This window comes from Camarhynchus parvulus, chromosome 13 (genome assembly GCF_901933205.1).
Source record: "Camarhynchus parvulus chromosome 13, STF_HiC, whole genome shotgun sequence".
Classification (NCBI taxonomy): Eukaryota; Metazoa; Chordata; class Aves; order Passeriformes; family Thraupidae; genus Camarhynchus; species Camarhynchus parvulus.
In genome coordinates this window covers 7330733-7348523 of record NC_044583.1, presented here as the reverse complement: position 1 = coordinate 7348523, position 17791 = coordinate 7330733, and the positions used below count along the sequence as shown (strand labels likewise).

The window sequence follows — 17791 nt, the reverse complement described above, 5'->3', positions numbered from 1 at the left end:
ATAAATGTACAGCCTGGTGTGACCATTACAAAGGCAGAAGAGCAGACCCCAGCAATTAACTTCATGGGGATTAGTCACAGAAGTCTGACAACCCCTTGGGTCAAACCTTTACGTTTTACAGGCTCTCAGATTGTCACAAAACTCACCTCAAAAAGAGTATTTTACTATCTAAACCATTTGTTTCACAACCCATGGTAACTTTTTTCCATATAAAAACCCCTTGCTAATTTATATTGATTATCATAAAAATTATTAGCATGAAACATCTGCTTCCAACAGGACTGGTATTTTATTAGGTTCAGTGGACAGCCCAATGCATAATTACTTCTGGGCAGGTGAAGAGCAAAATGGTATTTTTAAATTCTGACCATACTCCTTCCCTGTTCTTGGAGAAGCCTGTATAGTAACTGGGACAAGTGCAAAAAAGCTCATGATCCAAGAATAATCTTACATAGTTCTGTGCATGAAATGCTGCACCCAGAATAAAGTCCCAAAGAAGAGAAATGCCATTTTATATTTGTGATGAAAACCAGACAGGTCTGTTAAGTCCTGGAAGGTTCTGAGTGTATCAGCATTGCTTCACATTTCCTGCCATTTATTCTGACAAATGTTTATCCATCTGACTGGAGTATTCCAGCTGGAAATGCATGCATGAGTTTTTTTAAATCATCAGGTAAGTGTTGCAGCTGTTTAAGAACAAGTCTCAGGATAACACACTGTCCTCTCAAGGTTAAAATAAATAACCTGACAACCCTTTAAAGGAGCTCTCTTCCTTTACCGTCCAGACTAAAGATGGGGCAAGGATCAACTACTACCCCAAGTGCTTGGGATTGACTCATTGGTGAAATCTAAGTATCCTAAATTTAGGACTGAATTTTAATCCCTGACCAATTACTTCACTTAAATTCAGCACAGACTTGATGTATTAAAGTTTCCATGCAGTGAATCCACAAAGTTAGTCTTGAAATTTCCTTTGTGTTATTTCTGAATTACCTCCTTTATAAAATCTATCAGACTTTAATAAAAAAAAAAACCCAACAAAACTGCAGCTTTGAGAAAGGTATGTAAATAGCTCAGGGAACCCTTCTGACAGCTCCTCCTCCCTCAAACTGAACTTGGCACTGAGCAAGCACAGCAGTTGCAGGGCATGCTGCCACAACCTCAGGTGCTACAGCCCAGGGAACACCTCAGTCAAACCAGCTAATTCAGACTGTTTGCTTTTTCTGTGTGGCAGAGGATCAGGCACACAGTAAGGACTCAAAATTTTGATCACCAATGAGAGTATCACATATCAGATTAATACAGAACCAATCGCAGACCAGTGCAGAATTGCCATCATTAGCTATGTGTGACAAATCAAAACATTCAGTCCCCAAAGTGTCTGTGAAGTCACACAGGACAGTCACAGCTAGGTTTTCTGTATGTAATCATTTGTGGAAATGAGCAGTTTTTCCTTGGAAAAACAGTTTAAGCCTCAACAGAATTAATTCCCAAGCCTTCCAACTCTAAAGTGATGCTGTGCAGTTTTTCACCCAGTTCTTCACCTTTTAATCAGTTAAAAGGGGAAAACTCCCAGTTTAAAGACTAACATTGCCAAACCAAAGCAGATGCTGCTTCGTGTTCTCACACAGGAGTAGAGCCTGACACTTGGTGTCACACCATGGAACAGGACACTGTTATCAAAAGGAAAATCAAGAACTCAGATCTTTACAACTGAAATTTCTTTTGAAATACATCTGAAGAAACAACTGGAATTTAAAAACTCTACAGTCAGCTTCTCCCAACCCTTTCATTTAAAAGGCTAGACAGCATTTAAGATCTTTATACTGATTTAACCAGAACAAAGCAATTAACTTCTACATTTCCAAAGTACATCCTGCAAAGTGATCAGGAAACTGTATTCTTTTAAAGTCATATACAGAATTTACAAGTAAGAAGCTCTAGTAGTAGTTGTGCCAAATTTTGTCAACAATTTTTGTTCTATATTGACACCTGCTGACCATTTCTTCTGACTAGTCAGTGTTACTGTATCACAACTTTATGCATTAGTTGGCCAAATATATAAATATATACATACTAGTTGGCCAAATAAACCTAAGATTTCAGTCAGATCTCCTTCTAGATCTTACAGAGTAGGTGTATTTATTTAATCTATACATATATTACATATATGTGTGTATATGTGTGCCTGTATTTGTATACATACAAACACATTTACAGAACTCCAGTAAGTACCAGACTGCTCATGTCTGCTGAAAGAAGCTTTCACAAATTTCTTCAGAGCACAGAAAGGTTTCTGCCATTTTAGACAGGTGCAAGGGAATCAAATGTCTAGAGAGAGCTGTAAACAACTGGAAAAAGTCTCATGTACTGGAATGGTGCCTCCTGTGACTACTGCCCAAGGAAAGAGGCCATGGGGTCATCAGGTCTCTGCCTTTTCATTCTGTAAGCCTCCATCTCCTCTTCTGTTGGCTCCCTGGTTTCATACTGGCTGTTGTATGGCCTCTTCCTCTCATCTAACTGCATGATTTCTTTGATGTGGAGAAGTCGAGCCTCTTCAGCATTAAGAGCCTGAAATGAGAGCAAAGGGAATCAAAAATTCTACAGTGAAACTTAGACAAAAAACCCCCAACAACAAAAGTTTGTCTTAGATTCTTGTATGATGGGCAAGGAGCAAGCACAAGGGTGGGATAAGCAATGCAGATCTGTCTGGCCCACCCACAGCACATTTCACATACTAGATTTTTTCCTCCAAACTGATCTTGCCACGCTCATTTTTTAGTGTTTAACATAAAATGATGGTAAAATTCTACTTAGTAAACAAGACACTATAATCTCTTTCCAAATGTCAAAATCAAGTAAGAAACTCCCAGGATTTACCTGAAATATAATCACGATCTAGCAAGTACAAATGAATTGTTTGTTATTTTTTGTTATATGTTTGGGGTTTCAATTTTTAAATGCTATGTGTTGTCCCATTCCTCAAACTACTACTGTTGCTACTGGAAAAGAAGCTGCATTTGTACCCTGCTTTAATTAAGCAGTTTCAACTGAGAGCAGCCCAAGGCAGGCTGCTGTGGCCACAGGAGCACACTGCTGCTCAGTGAATGGTCTGAGGCATGGATTTATTACATCAGCTGAGAGACTGCACCAAGCCTGGGATAGAAAGTGCTAAATTAAGATTTAACACTGCCCTTGATCTCTCCATCTTTCTTCAATACACAAATCATTGTGTTCTGCCATGTCTTTTATGGACCTGCAGGTGTAATAGGTGCCTAGACATGAAATGTTCTAAGTCATCTAAATTAAGTCATCAAAACTAAATATTTATTGAAGGTTTGCCTGAGGAATAGGGGATGGACTTTAGAACATCTACCAGCATTTTAAATTTAATTTAGCTCAAAATTAGCATCAAACTACCCCATGGTGTGTCACCAAGAACTACATGATACGCTTCATAGAACTGATACTGTAAAATATGTCATGTTCCTTTTGCCACAAAGCCACTGAAGATTATAGTGCACCTTTTTTAGTTTTTCTTGCTTCTTTTTCTCTTCACCCTCACTGTCAGAATTTGAGCTCTTCTTATGCTTCTTCTTTTTCTTTTCTTTCTGTTTTTCTTGGTGGATCTGTAAGGTGGGAAACAAGCTACTGTTAAGATTCAACTTGCCAACATTAATAATGCCCAAATCATTAAGTCCAAACTTCTATTAATGCTATTTGAGAGCCTAGTTTTCAGTGAAGATGTTAATGCTCTAATAGTGCAGTCTACCTGATTATGACTCTACAAAATTTTTAAGATAAAATGCTGAGGAGAAATATCTGGCTTCCTGAGAAAGGGAAACATCCTACCTCCATCAGTGTTTTGGGTTTTGTCATGTGTTCTGCCTCCTCGGGCTGCTCCTCCATTAAACTTGCCTCTGTATTCTATAGAACAGACAAGAACAAGGATACCTTGTTACTCACCACATCTGAAAGGGGAAGGACAAAAAAAATCCCACAAATCCCTAAAAACACCAACCTCCCTCAAAAAGCAAAACAGTCTAAACCTCAAATAAGGAATATAAATGCTTTTAGCTCTTTCCACATGAATAAACAAGAGAATACTTACAGCAATTTCCTTCCCAGCTTCTCCAGTACAGTAGGAGTACTTGACAAAGGAGTGGCAGCACTTGTAACCCCACTTGCCTTCCTTCCAGTATGAACCCCAAATGCACTGCAGGAGAACACAGCACACAGTTACTCCTGTAAGAGGCAGGCTGCAATTTCCTCCTGAGCTGATGTCCTGGCAAGCAAATTACTCAAACAGTCCAAAAGGAAGCTAAGAGAAATACTTTTGCTATTTTACATGAACCTTACAGGGTACACTGTCAAAAAAGATAATTACAACAGGATGTGGTCAACTTATATCCAAGGTGGAAGGCAAAGAGAGTAGCTTCTCTTTAGTTTAAGATTGCCATGGCAACTCCTCAAATGCACATCACAACTATGACAATTTGAAGTTTCTCCCTAACAGAAAAGGGAGAGTGCCACATTGAGACAGGAGAAATGTGTCTGGTGTATTAATTATACTGTACTGCATCCTAATATACCTCCAATGAGATGGTATTTAATTTTAAAAAAATCTAAACACAAACTAGGACTTACTGTATGGTTGTTGATCTTCACATCCTCTTCATACTTAGAACAAGCAATAGCTTTCTCCTGTCCTTTGATGACTGTTCCATGCCTAGAATACTCCACATAATCTTCTGTTTGAGCCAACAGAAGTTCAGCTGGGGGGGCATCTAAATGTTCTTGTCCTCCATACTAAATGCAAATAGAAATGACATAGAGTAGTTTTGGAAAAAGACCCACCTTTTATATAGTTAAGCAAACATTTCAAAAACAGCACCTTTGGTACCTTGTCAAGAAGGCACCAAAGTTGACAGAGACAGTTTAATCTTTAGTGAAAAGTTAAGACAGAAATACATCATCTCCTATGGGCATTGTGGTGTCTTTTGGTGTTTAGTTTTGTGGGGTTTTTGGTGTGCACATGGTTTTTTGTTGTGTTGTTTGTTTTTGTTTTGTTTTATGCTTGGAGAATGACAAGAGTGACATTTCTCACTCAAAGCAGAAAATCTTTAGAGACCAAGCCAAAGACCAGCTTGGGTAGAACCAGAGCAATACTTCCTGCCCACTCCAAACTTGAATGTTGACATAGTTAGAATCAAATGGATTATTTAGTTCTTTTTCAGCTGTCCAAGACACAAGTTGCAAAATATAATAAGTATTTATCTAAAACACTGTACCCAAAATTTGAGTCAGAAAGAAATTCAGATTTCTTCAGTGGAGAAATTCTGACAGTTTAGGGAAGATCTCCCAATAATGTAAATACCAGCAGACCTTCAAAGGTCCCTAAACTAAATAAAATTAATCAACTGATGAGATGGTGTGTATAAATATAAAAATATTTTAAGTCTAAGCTGCTGAGAACAGCTGATGCCCTCTCACATAGGATTAGTAATCTTACTTGTTCTCCAAGACGCAGACTTCAAACAGAATTCCTATTAAATAAACCAAAATGTCTATTACCTTCTCCAGGATGCTTTCTTTCTGCTGTGCCTTGAAATCTTCTTTTTTCACTTTGAAAGATTTATAGAGGAGTTCTAATTTTGTAGGATCTGCTTGAAGATGAACTTCAGAGCCTTTGTCATAAGCCTCCCAGGCAAACACTGTGTACACAAGAGGTTCCAGTCAATACTTTAAAACTGACACACATTCAAATTACATCCTTTAATTCTGAAGCAATTTGAAAGAAGGCCTTGATCTATAAAGATTTATTTATTCCTCTTTTGCAAGAAAGCAGCATTGTTAAGGATTTTAAGTGAATTTCCTTGAAGAACCCCAAGCCCAAAGCCCACTTACGCTGGGTCTGTGCCATGGAAATGGTATCGCCTGTGTAGCGAACAAAGTTGTCACCTGCATAACCAACTCTGCAGAAAAGAACACAATTCTTAGCATTGGTAACGTGATTTCCTCTCAAATACAAACACAGAAGTGCAACAGGCAAGTAAAGATTTTCTTGTGCACCAAGAGTTAAGAACAGAAGGAGAAGAAGGTGCATTCAACTCGATATATGAAACAAAAACCTACGCTCCCTGCAAAGCCATGAAAGCATTAGGCAGCCACTCAAAAACTGTGATGTCTGTGTTCAAGGGACACATGACACAGCCCTGGAGTTCTGTCTGAGATGCCAAGCATTAAAAGTTAAACTCAGACCTAGTTACACAATAAATACGCATAAACTGTGTGTGATATTCCAGCACAGTGGTTCTCACTTCTGGATTTCTGACTCTTCGGTCCAGACCCAGCATATTTGGCTGAGTTAAAGAAAGCCTGGGATACCTTTACTGCCCTCAGTAAAGTGAGACACTTGTGCAGAGCCCTTGAAGAGATGCACAGTCAGCACATGAAACACACACTGAGGATCAAAAAATGCTAGCAATCCAATTCCCACTCTTTCACCTTCCTAAAGCCACTCTGAAAAATTTACAGTCTGAAAAGCTGTGGCAGAGATTTAGATTCAAAAAGGATAGAATTATGACTTGATAGAGAAGCAAAAGCATCTGCATCTAAAAAAAACCAAACAATTGACTGGCATTACTCTAGCTGGGGGCAAGGAGAGGTGGAAAGAGCAATATTTGCTATCATTTAGGTACTGCCATTCTATTTTAAGCAGTGAGCTAACCCAATTACTGCTCTCTGAACACGTTTCACTCACAGCCTGTTTGCTCTGTACGTTCCCAGCACAACACAGGTCAAGTGTCTGACTTGGGGTTAAGGGAGACAGCCAAGTGTGCAGCCAAAAGCCAGCCTATGGTAGCTTTCATTAAGCTATCTAGACATGCCAAAGCTGCATTTTCTATGCAGAATTCATTAATATAGGAGGAGAACTTATTCCTAATTAAAATATTTTGTTAGGTACCACAAACACACCATGCTAGTCTCCAGAACCAAGAAACAAGGGATAAAGTTTAAGATTTGGTTACTGAAATATTTTACATAATTATTGTTTACAGGCATCACCTCTAGATGCAGCAGTGCCCTAGCCCTTGTACAGATAATTACATTAAACCATGGTCCACATGTCCCTGAAGATTAAGAATCAGTCAGTATTACAAAAATACCACTTTTATATACTAAACCAAAATGTGTTTCTAAATAAAAGTGTTTTTTTCTAGGTTAACTAATATGTGTACATGTAACTGAACAGAGATTCATTAGCTAAAGGACATAAAGGTAAAAGAAAATATAAAATTATTAACATAATTTTTAAGAGTTTTGTTGGATATACAAGCATGACCTCATTTTAACTTACTCATCTGGATTCTTGCCTGTGTTGGCATAAGGGTTCTCCCTCATTGCCCTTGTTTTGGGATCATAATAAGCAGAGTTTGGATCTAGATTCCTCAAGTACTAGGGAAAAAAAACCAACATAAAAGATAATATTAATGATTTTGAAAGAACTGAGGTTACTCTTGCATCCTCCAGTTTAGATGTTTTAAGAACTTCTATTGCAAAAGGATGGCCTTGATGAAGTCATAACATGGGCAGAAACAGAACTGAGAACAGACCTTAACTTCCAAACCCCTAGACCCAGAAACAAAGTCATTAATAACTGAATGTGTAATTTGTTGAAATTAACTCCCAGGAATACAGAAGAAGATCTGCCCAGAGCTCTTTACTCACTTTGGCAATGTCCTCCCGAATGCGCAGATTTCGGACTGTGATGCGTCTTTTTGAGTCAAAGTTCTGCCCAGGCATGTCAATGTCATCTGCATATTTGTCTTCATCTTCATCTTCACTGTTATGATCTCTTTCCTGAGAAGAAATGGAGAATTTCTAATTAAAAGAGTTCCTTCACTCTGGAGACATGTACAACAATCTGATTTTAGTGGTTTCCTTAAAATTCTCAATCCCCGTAGTTACAAGGTGGAACACTTTACCTGGGCTTAAGTGTCCTCTCAGACTAATCTAACATTCGACACTTCAGAAACACTCTTGTTAAAAAATGTTCACTTCCTTCTATGGAAATAATTATCAAAACATAATTATGATGATACTAAGAAAACAGTTATTTTGGTGTTAAAATGTAGTTATGTGCTTGCATCCCTAAGGTTTGACAACACATAGGAATTAAACAAAAAGCCTCTTTATGAAATCCTGCAACCTCTGCCCAAAAGAAGAGGTAGGCAGTGGCATGGACACAACATTCAAACACTCGTTTTACTGTTCCACTAACTACAGGCTCCTACTTTGCCCATGGTGTGATGCAGTGGGTAATCATCTTACTGTCTGTGAATTTGATTCCTCTTCTCCCCACTGGTGTCTTGGGGAGTTCTGCAGCAAACAAAGAGCACATCAGCAGAGAAGACAAGATAGTGGAAAAAAGCAAGGCAGCAGGGATACAAAGGGCAATCAAAGCAGAGCTTCATGCTGGATACAACATACAATTTACCACTGGCCCCAAATGCAGAAACACTGCTACATAACATTCTAGCAGAATGCTCTTAGCTGTCTCTGTGACAGACCCATGTTGGAGAACTTTTCACAGTATCCCCAACAAAATTTCCAATTCTTTGCAAGAGCAGCAAATTCTAAAACTGTTGCTGTTGTTTAGAGCTTGTTACGCCTTTTAACACTGAGGATTTAGACTGTAACATTTCATATCATGTAAATATAACCAAGCTGCAACTCTGAAAGCTTAAAAAAGAATTCAGGAGATACGTATTCAAGAATTTAGTCAGGATTTACAGGAATACTAAGCACTTAGGCAGAATTTAAGTTCAACAAACACAGCCAGGTTTAATTTTTTTAACCTGCTTAGTCTTTAACTGAAGAATACTTGCAGCAGTGAAGGTGGGAACAGCTGTGAGCCCTGGAACACAGAGCAGCACTAACTATGCAAATCAGTCTCAGTCCTCTCCCTCAGAGACAGTTCTTGAATTTAAACACACTTTCCTTCTTAAAGTTCCACTTATAAGCAGTAAATATACAGAAGCCAACAGTGATTGCTTCATAGAATGGGCAGGAAAAGAGGAGGAATCTCTTCTGTTGGGGAGGTCTGTAAAACGCACTGTGGTCAGGGCTGGGTGGCAGATGGAGCTCACTGTGCCATCTAGTGACAACCCACGGGGGACAGCACAGCCTCTGCAAGGAGGCTTTAGGTCAGGACTTCTGACCAGTACTAGTCTCTGGGTTTTCCCCATTTTTTGAGTCACTGTGCAGTGATTTTACCTTAAACCAATTTGCTTCTTCTTAAGGAAACACCTTCCTAACCTAATTTATATTAAACATTACTAAATCAATGCACAGTCATCACCTCAGCGCTAGTCAGACCACACCAATCTTTAAATAGGAGAAAAGCATTTTGGTATATGAAAAAAAATTACTACATGGAAAACAAGCTCTTCTGACCCAAAATTCCATGTCAATAATTTCAGCAACAACAATAATCACACAGCATTTCTGCCTGTAAGGGCAAAACAAAGCAATTCTCATTTGAAAGAAGATGCTCCAAGTTCTTGAGTGTGACACAGAACATGCTGGTGGCTAGGAAAACCTTTAAATTACTGAAGGGCATAAAACCCAATACCAGGCCTTGTGTCGAGAGTAAAAGAGTCAAAAAGCAGAAATAATTTGTTTTGTATTCATTCAGCCTAAGCAAAAATAGATTAGCCAAGTTTACTTACCACTTGCTCCAGCTTCCCTGATGCCAACTCCTCCTGAAGTTTCTGGGCTTTCAGGGTACGTTTGGCCTGTGCAGCATGAAAATCCATTTATTTAAAGATTTCCTCTTTGCACCAGCTCTAATATCAGCAGAGCACGTTACAAGTGTCCCTCCTCCCAGCCCAGCCACACCAAACATAAACTCTGTCCCCAATAAACCACAGCCCCCACGTACCAAATCAACCTTGGAGTACTCCTCCACAATTTTCATGTGCTCCTCTGGGTTATACCCATTCCACCGGTCTCGCTTCCCGTCGTAGTCAAACATCAGCTGGGGCTGCACGTGCTCATCTGGGGCAATGTTCATGCCTGTGTATTTTGCTCCAACTTTCCTGGGTCTCTGAAAGAAAAAAAAGGATGGTTAGATCAGTCCATCAGATTACTCGCTCACATATCCTTTAAAAAACACTATCAATCAAGCTCCTCTAGAGCAAGTTAAATTCAGCACTGTAAGGCTGTGGATTGTAAATAAATGGAAATGGTTCTGCATTTTATGTAGCACAACTGACTTCAAACTCCATAAATTCTTATTTATATTTTCTACAATTAAGGAAGCAATTAAAACAGTTTCTGGGGGTGGCTTCTATCTGAAATAAAGCAGGAAGACAGACACAACAGCACTTGAGTTAATGCAATTAAAAGAAAATAACATCTTCACCTATTATTTCAGATCTTATTACAAACAGAATTGATGGATGACACACTGAATTCTATCACTTTCCCCCTTCATTAATAATTTCTTTAGAAATTTCTAAGCTGTCTCTCACTACTTATAACATTTTCCAAGCCCAGTATTTCATCTACAGCCAGCTGTTTTTCACAAAGATTAAACTCCCGTGGCATTCAAAGCCGTTAAGGCAGGGCCAAAAGGGGGTTACCTCTGTGCAGCCTTTACACCTCCCTGCAGCCCTCACACCTCCCTGCAGCCCTCACACCTCCCCTCCCTGCAGCCCTTACCTCCATGCAATCCTTCTTCTTGTGAGTCAGGGCCCCGCAGTTCTCGCAGGCTCCCTTGCGGTACCGCGTGGCCACGGCATGCTGGGGGCAAACACAGCACCAGTGTCAGCCCTGGGACAGCTCACACAAGGGTACCAAACAATTCATGTTTGCAACACCACTCAGGAGTGTGAGCCTCCCCCAAAGCCCAAACAGGTGTTCTACCTGCTGGATAAAAATTCCTGCCCCCTCAAAAGCACGCAGCCAGAAATCTCCCCGTGTAATCATTCGTGGGAAAAGCACCCTGCATACCTCCTGAACTCCTCGTTTGTACCAATCTCCAGAGGAGTTGTACTGCTTCTGCTTCTCTGGCTGAGGTCTCTGATGCTTCAGCGTGGGTCTCTTGGAAGGATCTATGTACCATGGCACTGAGGAGATGTACTGAGGAATATGAGGGTTGATATCTCTGTAAAAGATGTTGTGCAGTGAACACATGGCAGGGAAAAAACCCAAAATGACTCAGTCTAACAAACAACCCTCAGATTAAAGTTCAAGTGCTTTAGGAGTGATATTAAATAATGAAGTTGATACAACACACTGCAAAATAAATTCTTAGTTTGATAAACACAGACTTTGAGATTTTTTTGCCACCTAATTCACCTAAACTCCTGACTCCAAACCAAATGGCTTATAATGTAATGCTACTGAGCAAGAAAAACAGCAACATTTCTCAGAAGCAACAAGCCCTGTGAAAGCAAGGGGGAGGCAACAGATGAGGTACACTGTAAAACACCCCTGTGGTATGTTTTGCTCACTTTTAAAATACCACGTGTTATTAGCTTCATGGATGGGACTTTTTAGCAGAACTGTCAGTAGCTGACAGAAAATAAACATTGAACCTATATTCTTCTAGAAAGTATCCCATGACTAGAATACTAAAACACAAAGTTCAGCTAAATATTTCTACAGTAACTCACACTGGAATCATGAGTCACCCTCACAGTTGCTCTGAAAACACAATACAAAAAGACATTTTTCCTCAGCAGCTTTAGAACACCCACAGCTTTAGTTAAACATACTTTCCCTCTTCATCCACTTCAGCAGGTGCATTCCCCAGTTTTCTCTGTTCTTCTAATTCTTTCTTTTTCCTCCAATCTTCCCTCGTCATCTTCTTTGGTTCCTCCAGGCTCACATCAGTTGCCCCTCCTGCAGGAGGGGCGTTCGCTACCGCGCCTGAGGCCATTTTGACTTTTATTCTTAGCATAAGAAAAAAAAAATAAAATTAGGAAACAAAACCTTACACATCAATAGCCTCTGACATCACAGCTCTGCAACGCGATTGTGTGTCACCCAGTGAAACGAGCTAACTCCGGATTATGCATTCCCGACATAGCCCTGTCCCGACAAAAGAGCCCCAGGGCCGAAAGCACAGAATTACCTCAGCGCTCACCGGGGACCCGGGCCTGCGCCTACCCCGGAAGGGACGCGAGAGAACGACCGCGAAGAAGCAGCGCCAGGTCCGGGCGCAGGGCCGGGCGGGGGAGGCCAGCACTTGCTCGGAGCCTATAGAAACCACCCTGTCGGATCTCGGATCCCCGATCCCGGTCCCGGAGCCCGGGCCGCTCCCCAGCCCTGTTTACCTGCCACACCGCAGCGCCGCCCCACAATGCCCCGCGGCCGTGCGCACTTCCGGGGCGGAGCCACCTCCCCGTGCCCGCCCCGCCCAGCCCCGGAGCTCGCGTGCAGCCACGGGCTCAGCCAATCGGCTGCCGCGCGTGGGTCGAAGCGGCCAATGGGCGGCTCGGGGCCGCTTTAAAAGACGGCGCCGTTGGCTCTTGGGGTGCTCTGAGGTGTTTGAGCGCGTCTCAGGCTTTGTGGCTCTGGGTTTTACTGTGCCGGCGTTTTCTGGGGTGAGCTTGAGGGTTCAGGAGTGCGGTCGGACTGGGACTTTGCATCGGGCTTTGTGCTTCGGGCTGTACAGAGAAAAGGAGCTTCGGCCAGAGAAAGGCAGTAAGGCTGGGAAGGGTTTGGAATGATGAGGAGTTGCTGGGGGAGAGGCCCGTGCTCAGCCTGGAGAAGAGGAGGATCAGGGGGGCTTTACTGCTCGCTATAATCACCTGAAAGCAGGTTCACCCAGGTGGAGATCACTGTTTTCTCTCAGGCAACCAGCAACAGGACAAAAAGAATGGCATCAAGCTGTGCTGGGGGGATTTAAGTTGGCCATTAGGAAGAACTCCTGACAGAGAGGGTGGTTAGGCATTAGAACGGGCTGCTCGGGGGGTGGTGGTGTCACTGTCCCTGGAGGCCTGTAAGGAAAGGCTGGATGTGCCACTCGGTGCCATGGCAGTGTTTAAATTGGATTCGATTATTTAGAGATCTTTTCCAACCTTACTAACTATGTTTCTGAGTTTACCTGCATTCCTCTTTAATGAGGAATTGCTTGTTCACCTTGTTCACCTGTGGCAGCAATGAGTGCTAAAAGTGCCTTCAAACCTGAGGGGCTTTAGCTGACCTGCTGTATAACGGTGGGAAGTAGGGGTTTGTTCCCTTGTCTAGGGACCAGTACATGACAGCTCTGTTATTTTTAATGGAGCTTGCTTAAAAAGTGTGTTGTGATGAGACAAATGACAAGAAGTGCTTTCCCTTTTTCCTCTCTGGACTCTACAGGATAGCCTTATCACTCTGAAGATGGCAACTCTGATCTTTGTTGATCAGGAGAACAGTGACCTTCGTGCTCCCAAGAGTCAGCTGAAGCTCCCTTCAGGACCTTGTGAGTATTTGCTGCCCTGACCCAGTAAGGGATCAAGTGAAGGGCATAAATAATACTTTGTTAGTCACTGCTTTTAATGGTAACGGTTTTCTATTCACAAATCCACTTTCCCAACCCATTCTTCCAAGCTCATCAGTTGGTATAAAATTGAAGATAACTCAGTGCTTTTATCATAAGTGTGGCTTATGAGTTCTAGATGGTAAAGAGTGATTTCCATGACACTTGGTTTTCCAGCATATGCACCTACTTAGGCAAACTGTAGGGTTGCTGATGTTTGCTTTTTTTTTCTTCCCCCCATTCCAGCAAAAGTCTTAGCTGAAAGAAAACAAGTTAACACTCCACTTCCTAAAAAAGCAATCAGTACTTCTCCAGTCACATCTTGCTCTGTCAGAAAGGCTCTTGGAAATGTGAATAAAACGGAAGGAGTCACGAGCAAGATGGATAAGCTAAAACAGAAAAATCAGCCTTGCACTGTGAACAAAGTGAGTACAACACTGCTGGGGAGGAGGGGAAATCCATAATTTACTTGCTGTGATTTAACTGTGATATAATTAAACACCACACAGGTGCTCCCTTAGTCCCTCTTTTGATGGCATAGGGGGTGAGAATTGGAAGGGTGAATGTGAGAAAAATAATGGGCTGAGATTAAGGCAATTTAATAATGAAAAATCTCGAAGAAAAACAAAACCAATTCCTTGCCACCTGTTGACTAATGCCTTGCCAGTCCCAGAGCAGTGGTAGCTGTTCTTTCACACCAATTTTCCTTGCTGAGATGCTATGGATGCTCAATATGGGCTATCCCTCTGGGCAGCTGGGGTCAGCTGTCCTGGCTGTGCACCCCCAGCCTCCTCACTGGTGGGGTTGTGAGAAGCAGAGAAGGCCTGGACTGCAAACACTACTTGGCAATAGCTGAAAGAGCTGTTACATATATTTCATCATGAATCCAAAACATAGGTTCGTAGGAACTGCTAGGAAGAAAAATAACTATCCTGCTTAAAGCAGGACACCTATGTAGATGGTTCTAGAGAAAATAGTCTGAGTTTGTCTTATCCACACCTTAAGAGTTACCTGTTCTTGTGCAGTCACCTCTTACCACCACATATATAGTGCTGCACTGCATAAACTCAGCTGAGACATTTGCCCATCTTCATCTTATTCGTGTTGAGGGCATTAGAATTTAGGCCTGACTGAGAAAAGTATGACAGGTATGCTTGTCTGTAGACCTGAACAGCACAAGAAAGCCACTACAAATATTCTATAGTAGCTCAAATAATGTTACTTCCTCTTTTTATGCCTAACAAAAAGACTGGATTAGAAAGCTGCCATACAGTGGCTGAAGAAGATTGGCCAGAAATAGAAAATATGTTTCCTTTGGATCCTCAAGGTAAGAACTATTGATGTAATTATTAAAATTACCAATAAGGCTTTCATGGGTGGTGGCATTGTTGTAAGAATTTGTCCAAGCTACTGTGGCACACAAGCCAGCACTGCATTTCTCCTGAGCCCTTTCTGAAACATAAGGGTGCTTGCTGCTTCTGAAGTACTTTACCAGGAATGAAGTGGCATTTCTAACAGTAATGGCTGTGCCTCAGATGTGTTATTCTGAGTCTCTTAGTGTGGTGACAGGAAACACATTCCAAATAACCAGGTAGTAGCTTAGTTCATTAAATACTGACTAGTAGCTAATAACTAATAGACAGACTATTCAAAGGAATACAGAAAAGTGTGCCAAGATTTGTAACTGAAGAGATTCCTACTGCTCTAGGATATAATAGTTGAAGCTGAAACTTCTGAAGCTGTTCTTAGGCCAGCCCATTTCATTCTCAGTCCTTCAACGTGTGTCCTTAACTTTCCTCCTCATGTGTGCAAACTGCTGTGCCCAAGACTGCTGTGTTGATGAAATGTACATGCTTTGCTTGCTGAAGGTACTAACTGCTTTACATTAGCAGTTCCATTAGGCAGCCTAGTGTTTCCATCAGGGTTGGTGTATGGGATTTCATGGACAACTGAAAGGTGTAACTGCAAGTAAATACCCCATAAGAGGAGATTGTTGTGGTGTTTTAGGTTGGCTCCTATTTAATTTAGTCTAGAAGAGTTTGCAGCTTCCCAGGCTACTGCACACCTAACAGTCTTTCTTAAACAGACTTTGAGAGTTTTGATCTTCCTGAAGAATACAAACTAAGCAATATCAACCTGTGTGGTGTTCCCCTCATGGTATTTGAGAAGACATATGACAGATGTGTGAACATGGCTTCTTCACCAGTGAAGATTGAAGAGATTTCATGGGAATCCAGTAAGTGGAAACTTTGCATGACTTTCAGTACACACAATGCTCATCAGTGGTTAGGGCAAAAAGCCAGTTGGCTGCAGCACTGAATTGCTGCTGCTGTCTGAGCTACCAGAGCAGTGCACCACTATCAAACAGCTTCTGCTGTGTAGCCAGGCTCTGTACCTGGCCAACACTGCCAGGTCAGGCAGTTGTCTCAGAGTGGTGTCACTGACTTGTGGCTTAACCCAGCTGCAACCCAGCACCACACAGCTTGCTCCCCTGCTGTGGGATGGGGAAGAAATCAGAAGAGAAAATGTGGAAAAACCTCATGCTTTGAGATAAAAGTAGTTTTGATAACTAAAGCAAAAGCCATGCATTTAAGAAAAACCGGACAGGGAATTCACTCATTTTCCATCAGCAAGCAGGTGTTCAGTGGCCTCCCAGCTTCTTCCTGACTGGTAGGGTGGGGAGCAGAAAAGGCCTTGACGCTGCTGCGGAGCAGTGCTCACACAACTGAACCATCCCTGAGTTATCAACGCTGCTTCCAGCACAAATGCAAAACACAGCCCATACCAGTAGCTATGAAGAAAATCAACTCTACCCAGTGAAAAGCAATACACTGAGCAACCTTTTGTGGTGCATTGCAAACTGATCAGTTAGGTGGCATTGGCTTATACAATGAAGTAATATTTCCCTTGCTTATTCAACACATTTATGCTGAGCTGCTGGGACCTAGCTTATCTTTGTGTGCATTCTGAGTTTGAGAAACTGATTTGATTTGTTTCTAACTTTCAGACTTGCTACAATCAACTGCTGACTTCCTTGCTACCCTGGATGAGATCATTGACATGCCACCTCCAATATATGATGATTAATGTGTGGTCTGAAGTTTCTTTTGAGGTCCAATTTAATATAATTCTGTATTTCAATAAAGGCTAGTTTAACCTGTATACTATTGTACTTTTCCTTTTTCAGTGAGCCCAACATGTAGGTAGCAAAACAGAGCTTTGAGGAGGAGGTTCTGACAAGCAGGTAAAGCAGAGCCTGGGTAAGCTCCTAAGCAAGGCTGTGATGCACTGCTCTCACCCCTATCTAGGAGCTGGTACCTGCTGGTTGGAGTGTGTGTGACAGGTTGAAATATTTCTGACCTCACTGCCTAACTTGATCCATCAAACATGCAAGGTTTTGAACCAATTTGTGTATCTGGTGTAAAGTAAGCACTAGAGCTGGTATTCTGGTGTTTTCCCTTTGAACCTGTTTGCTCTTCACAGTGGCTGAGGTGGTGTATGTTGGGTTCTTATGCAGCTGTAGATACTTATTGCAGAGAAGTGCCTGCAGTGAGGCACTGAACGTGGTTACACAGTGCCATCACATGGCCTCTTGGTAGGCAGCACACAGGTAAAAACACATTGGTGTGTGAGGCCCCAGAGAGCAGTGGTATGAGACATGGTGTGGAAATGACATTAATATAAATTGAGGTAGTAACTCTTTGTATGTATAGACACTGCACTGGGAGAGTGACACTAGTACTTCGTATGTATTATACAAGTTTATCAGAGTGAAATGAGTTTTTTTTGTTACTTTGAAATACTATGATCAAAAACCTAGATCTTTTTGTACAATCAAATAAGCTTTTTGGGTGATGTCCACATGTGTGTGTATGTGCACATAAAAAAATTTAAAATACGCTTGAAGAATTTCATAGTGAACTGAACAAGTATTTGCATAATGTTTACAAAGGTAATTATTAAATAATTTCAGATTTGCAGGCCTCTTGGTACTGATAGACTTTAATCTTGGAGCTTAAATACTTGTTTGTGGGGCTGGCGGAATGGGTGTGCAGAAAGATGGGGTGAATCAGGCTTGGGAATATTGGTGGTCTGTCTGCATAGGGATGTGTAGAAAATAAGATGGGAGTGGTATGATTAAGGAAATTGTTATGATGAACCTCACCTTGGGCTTTTTGCTCTCATTAGGATTTCTGGCTAATGTAGGTTGAAGCTTTTGCTTTTACAAAGCTTAATTTTATGAACATTCATTAGAAA

The 17791-nt window shown here is 41.4% G+C and overlaps 2 protein-coding genes across 5 annotated transcripts; one reads left to right on the top strand and one right to left on the bottom strand.

Annotated features, from left to right (window-relative positions):
- Positions 1–1413: 1413 nt before the first annotated feature.
- Positions 1414–12379, bottom strand: SLU7 (SLU7 homolog, splicing factor). Of its 3 annotated transcripts, none has more exons than XM_030957673.1 (16): positions 12348–12379; positions 11787–11963; positions 11020–11173; positions 10729–10809; positions 9947–10111; positions 9735–9800; positions 8335–8382; positions 7732–7863; positions 7361–7458; positions 5908–5975; positions 5575–5714; positions 4648–4809; positions 4112–4216; positions 3853–3927; positions 3525–3629; positions 2392–2571 (listed from the first exon to the last, which is right to left on the bottom strand). In XM_030957673.1, the coding sequence occupies exons 2-16, from the start codon at positions 11948–11950 to the stop codon at positions 2392–2394; spliced, it is 1743 nt and encodes a 580-aa protein (XP_030813533.1). In that variant the 5' UTR covers positions 11951–11963; positions 12348–12379. The 3 variants fall into 3 exon arrangements, with proteins under 3 accessions (XP_030813535.1, XP_030813533.1, XP_030813534.1); XM_030957674.1 differs by lacking the exon at positions 12348–12379 and adding an exon at positions 12146–12327; XM_030957675.1 differs by lacking the exon at positions 12348–12379 and having other exon boundaries at positions 1414–2571; positions 11787–11950.
- A 141-nt stretch (positions 12380–12520) lies between these two features.
- PTTG1 (PTTG1 regulator of sister chromatid separation, securin) lies at positions 12521–16693 on the top strand. Of its 2 annotated transcripts, none has more exons than XM_030957413.1 (6): positions 12521–12617; positions 13375–13477; positions 13781–13959; positions 14783–14861; positions 15621–15770; positions 16542–16693. In XM_030957413.1, the coding sequence occupies exons 2-6, from the start codon at positions 13396–13398 to the stop codon at positions 16619–16621; spliced, it is 570 nt and encodes a 189-aa protein (XP_030813273.1). In that variant the 5' UTR covers positions 12521–12617; positions 13375–13395; the 3' UTR covers positions 16622–16693. The 2 variants fall into 2 exon arrangements, with proteins under 2 accessions (XP_030813273.1, XP_030813275.1); XM_030957415.1 differs by having other exon boundaries at positions 12564–12717.
- Positions 16694–17791: the final 1098 nt, after the last annotated feature.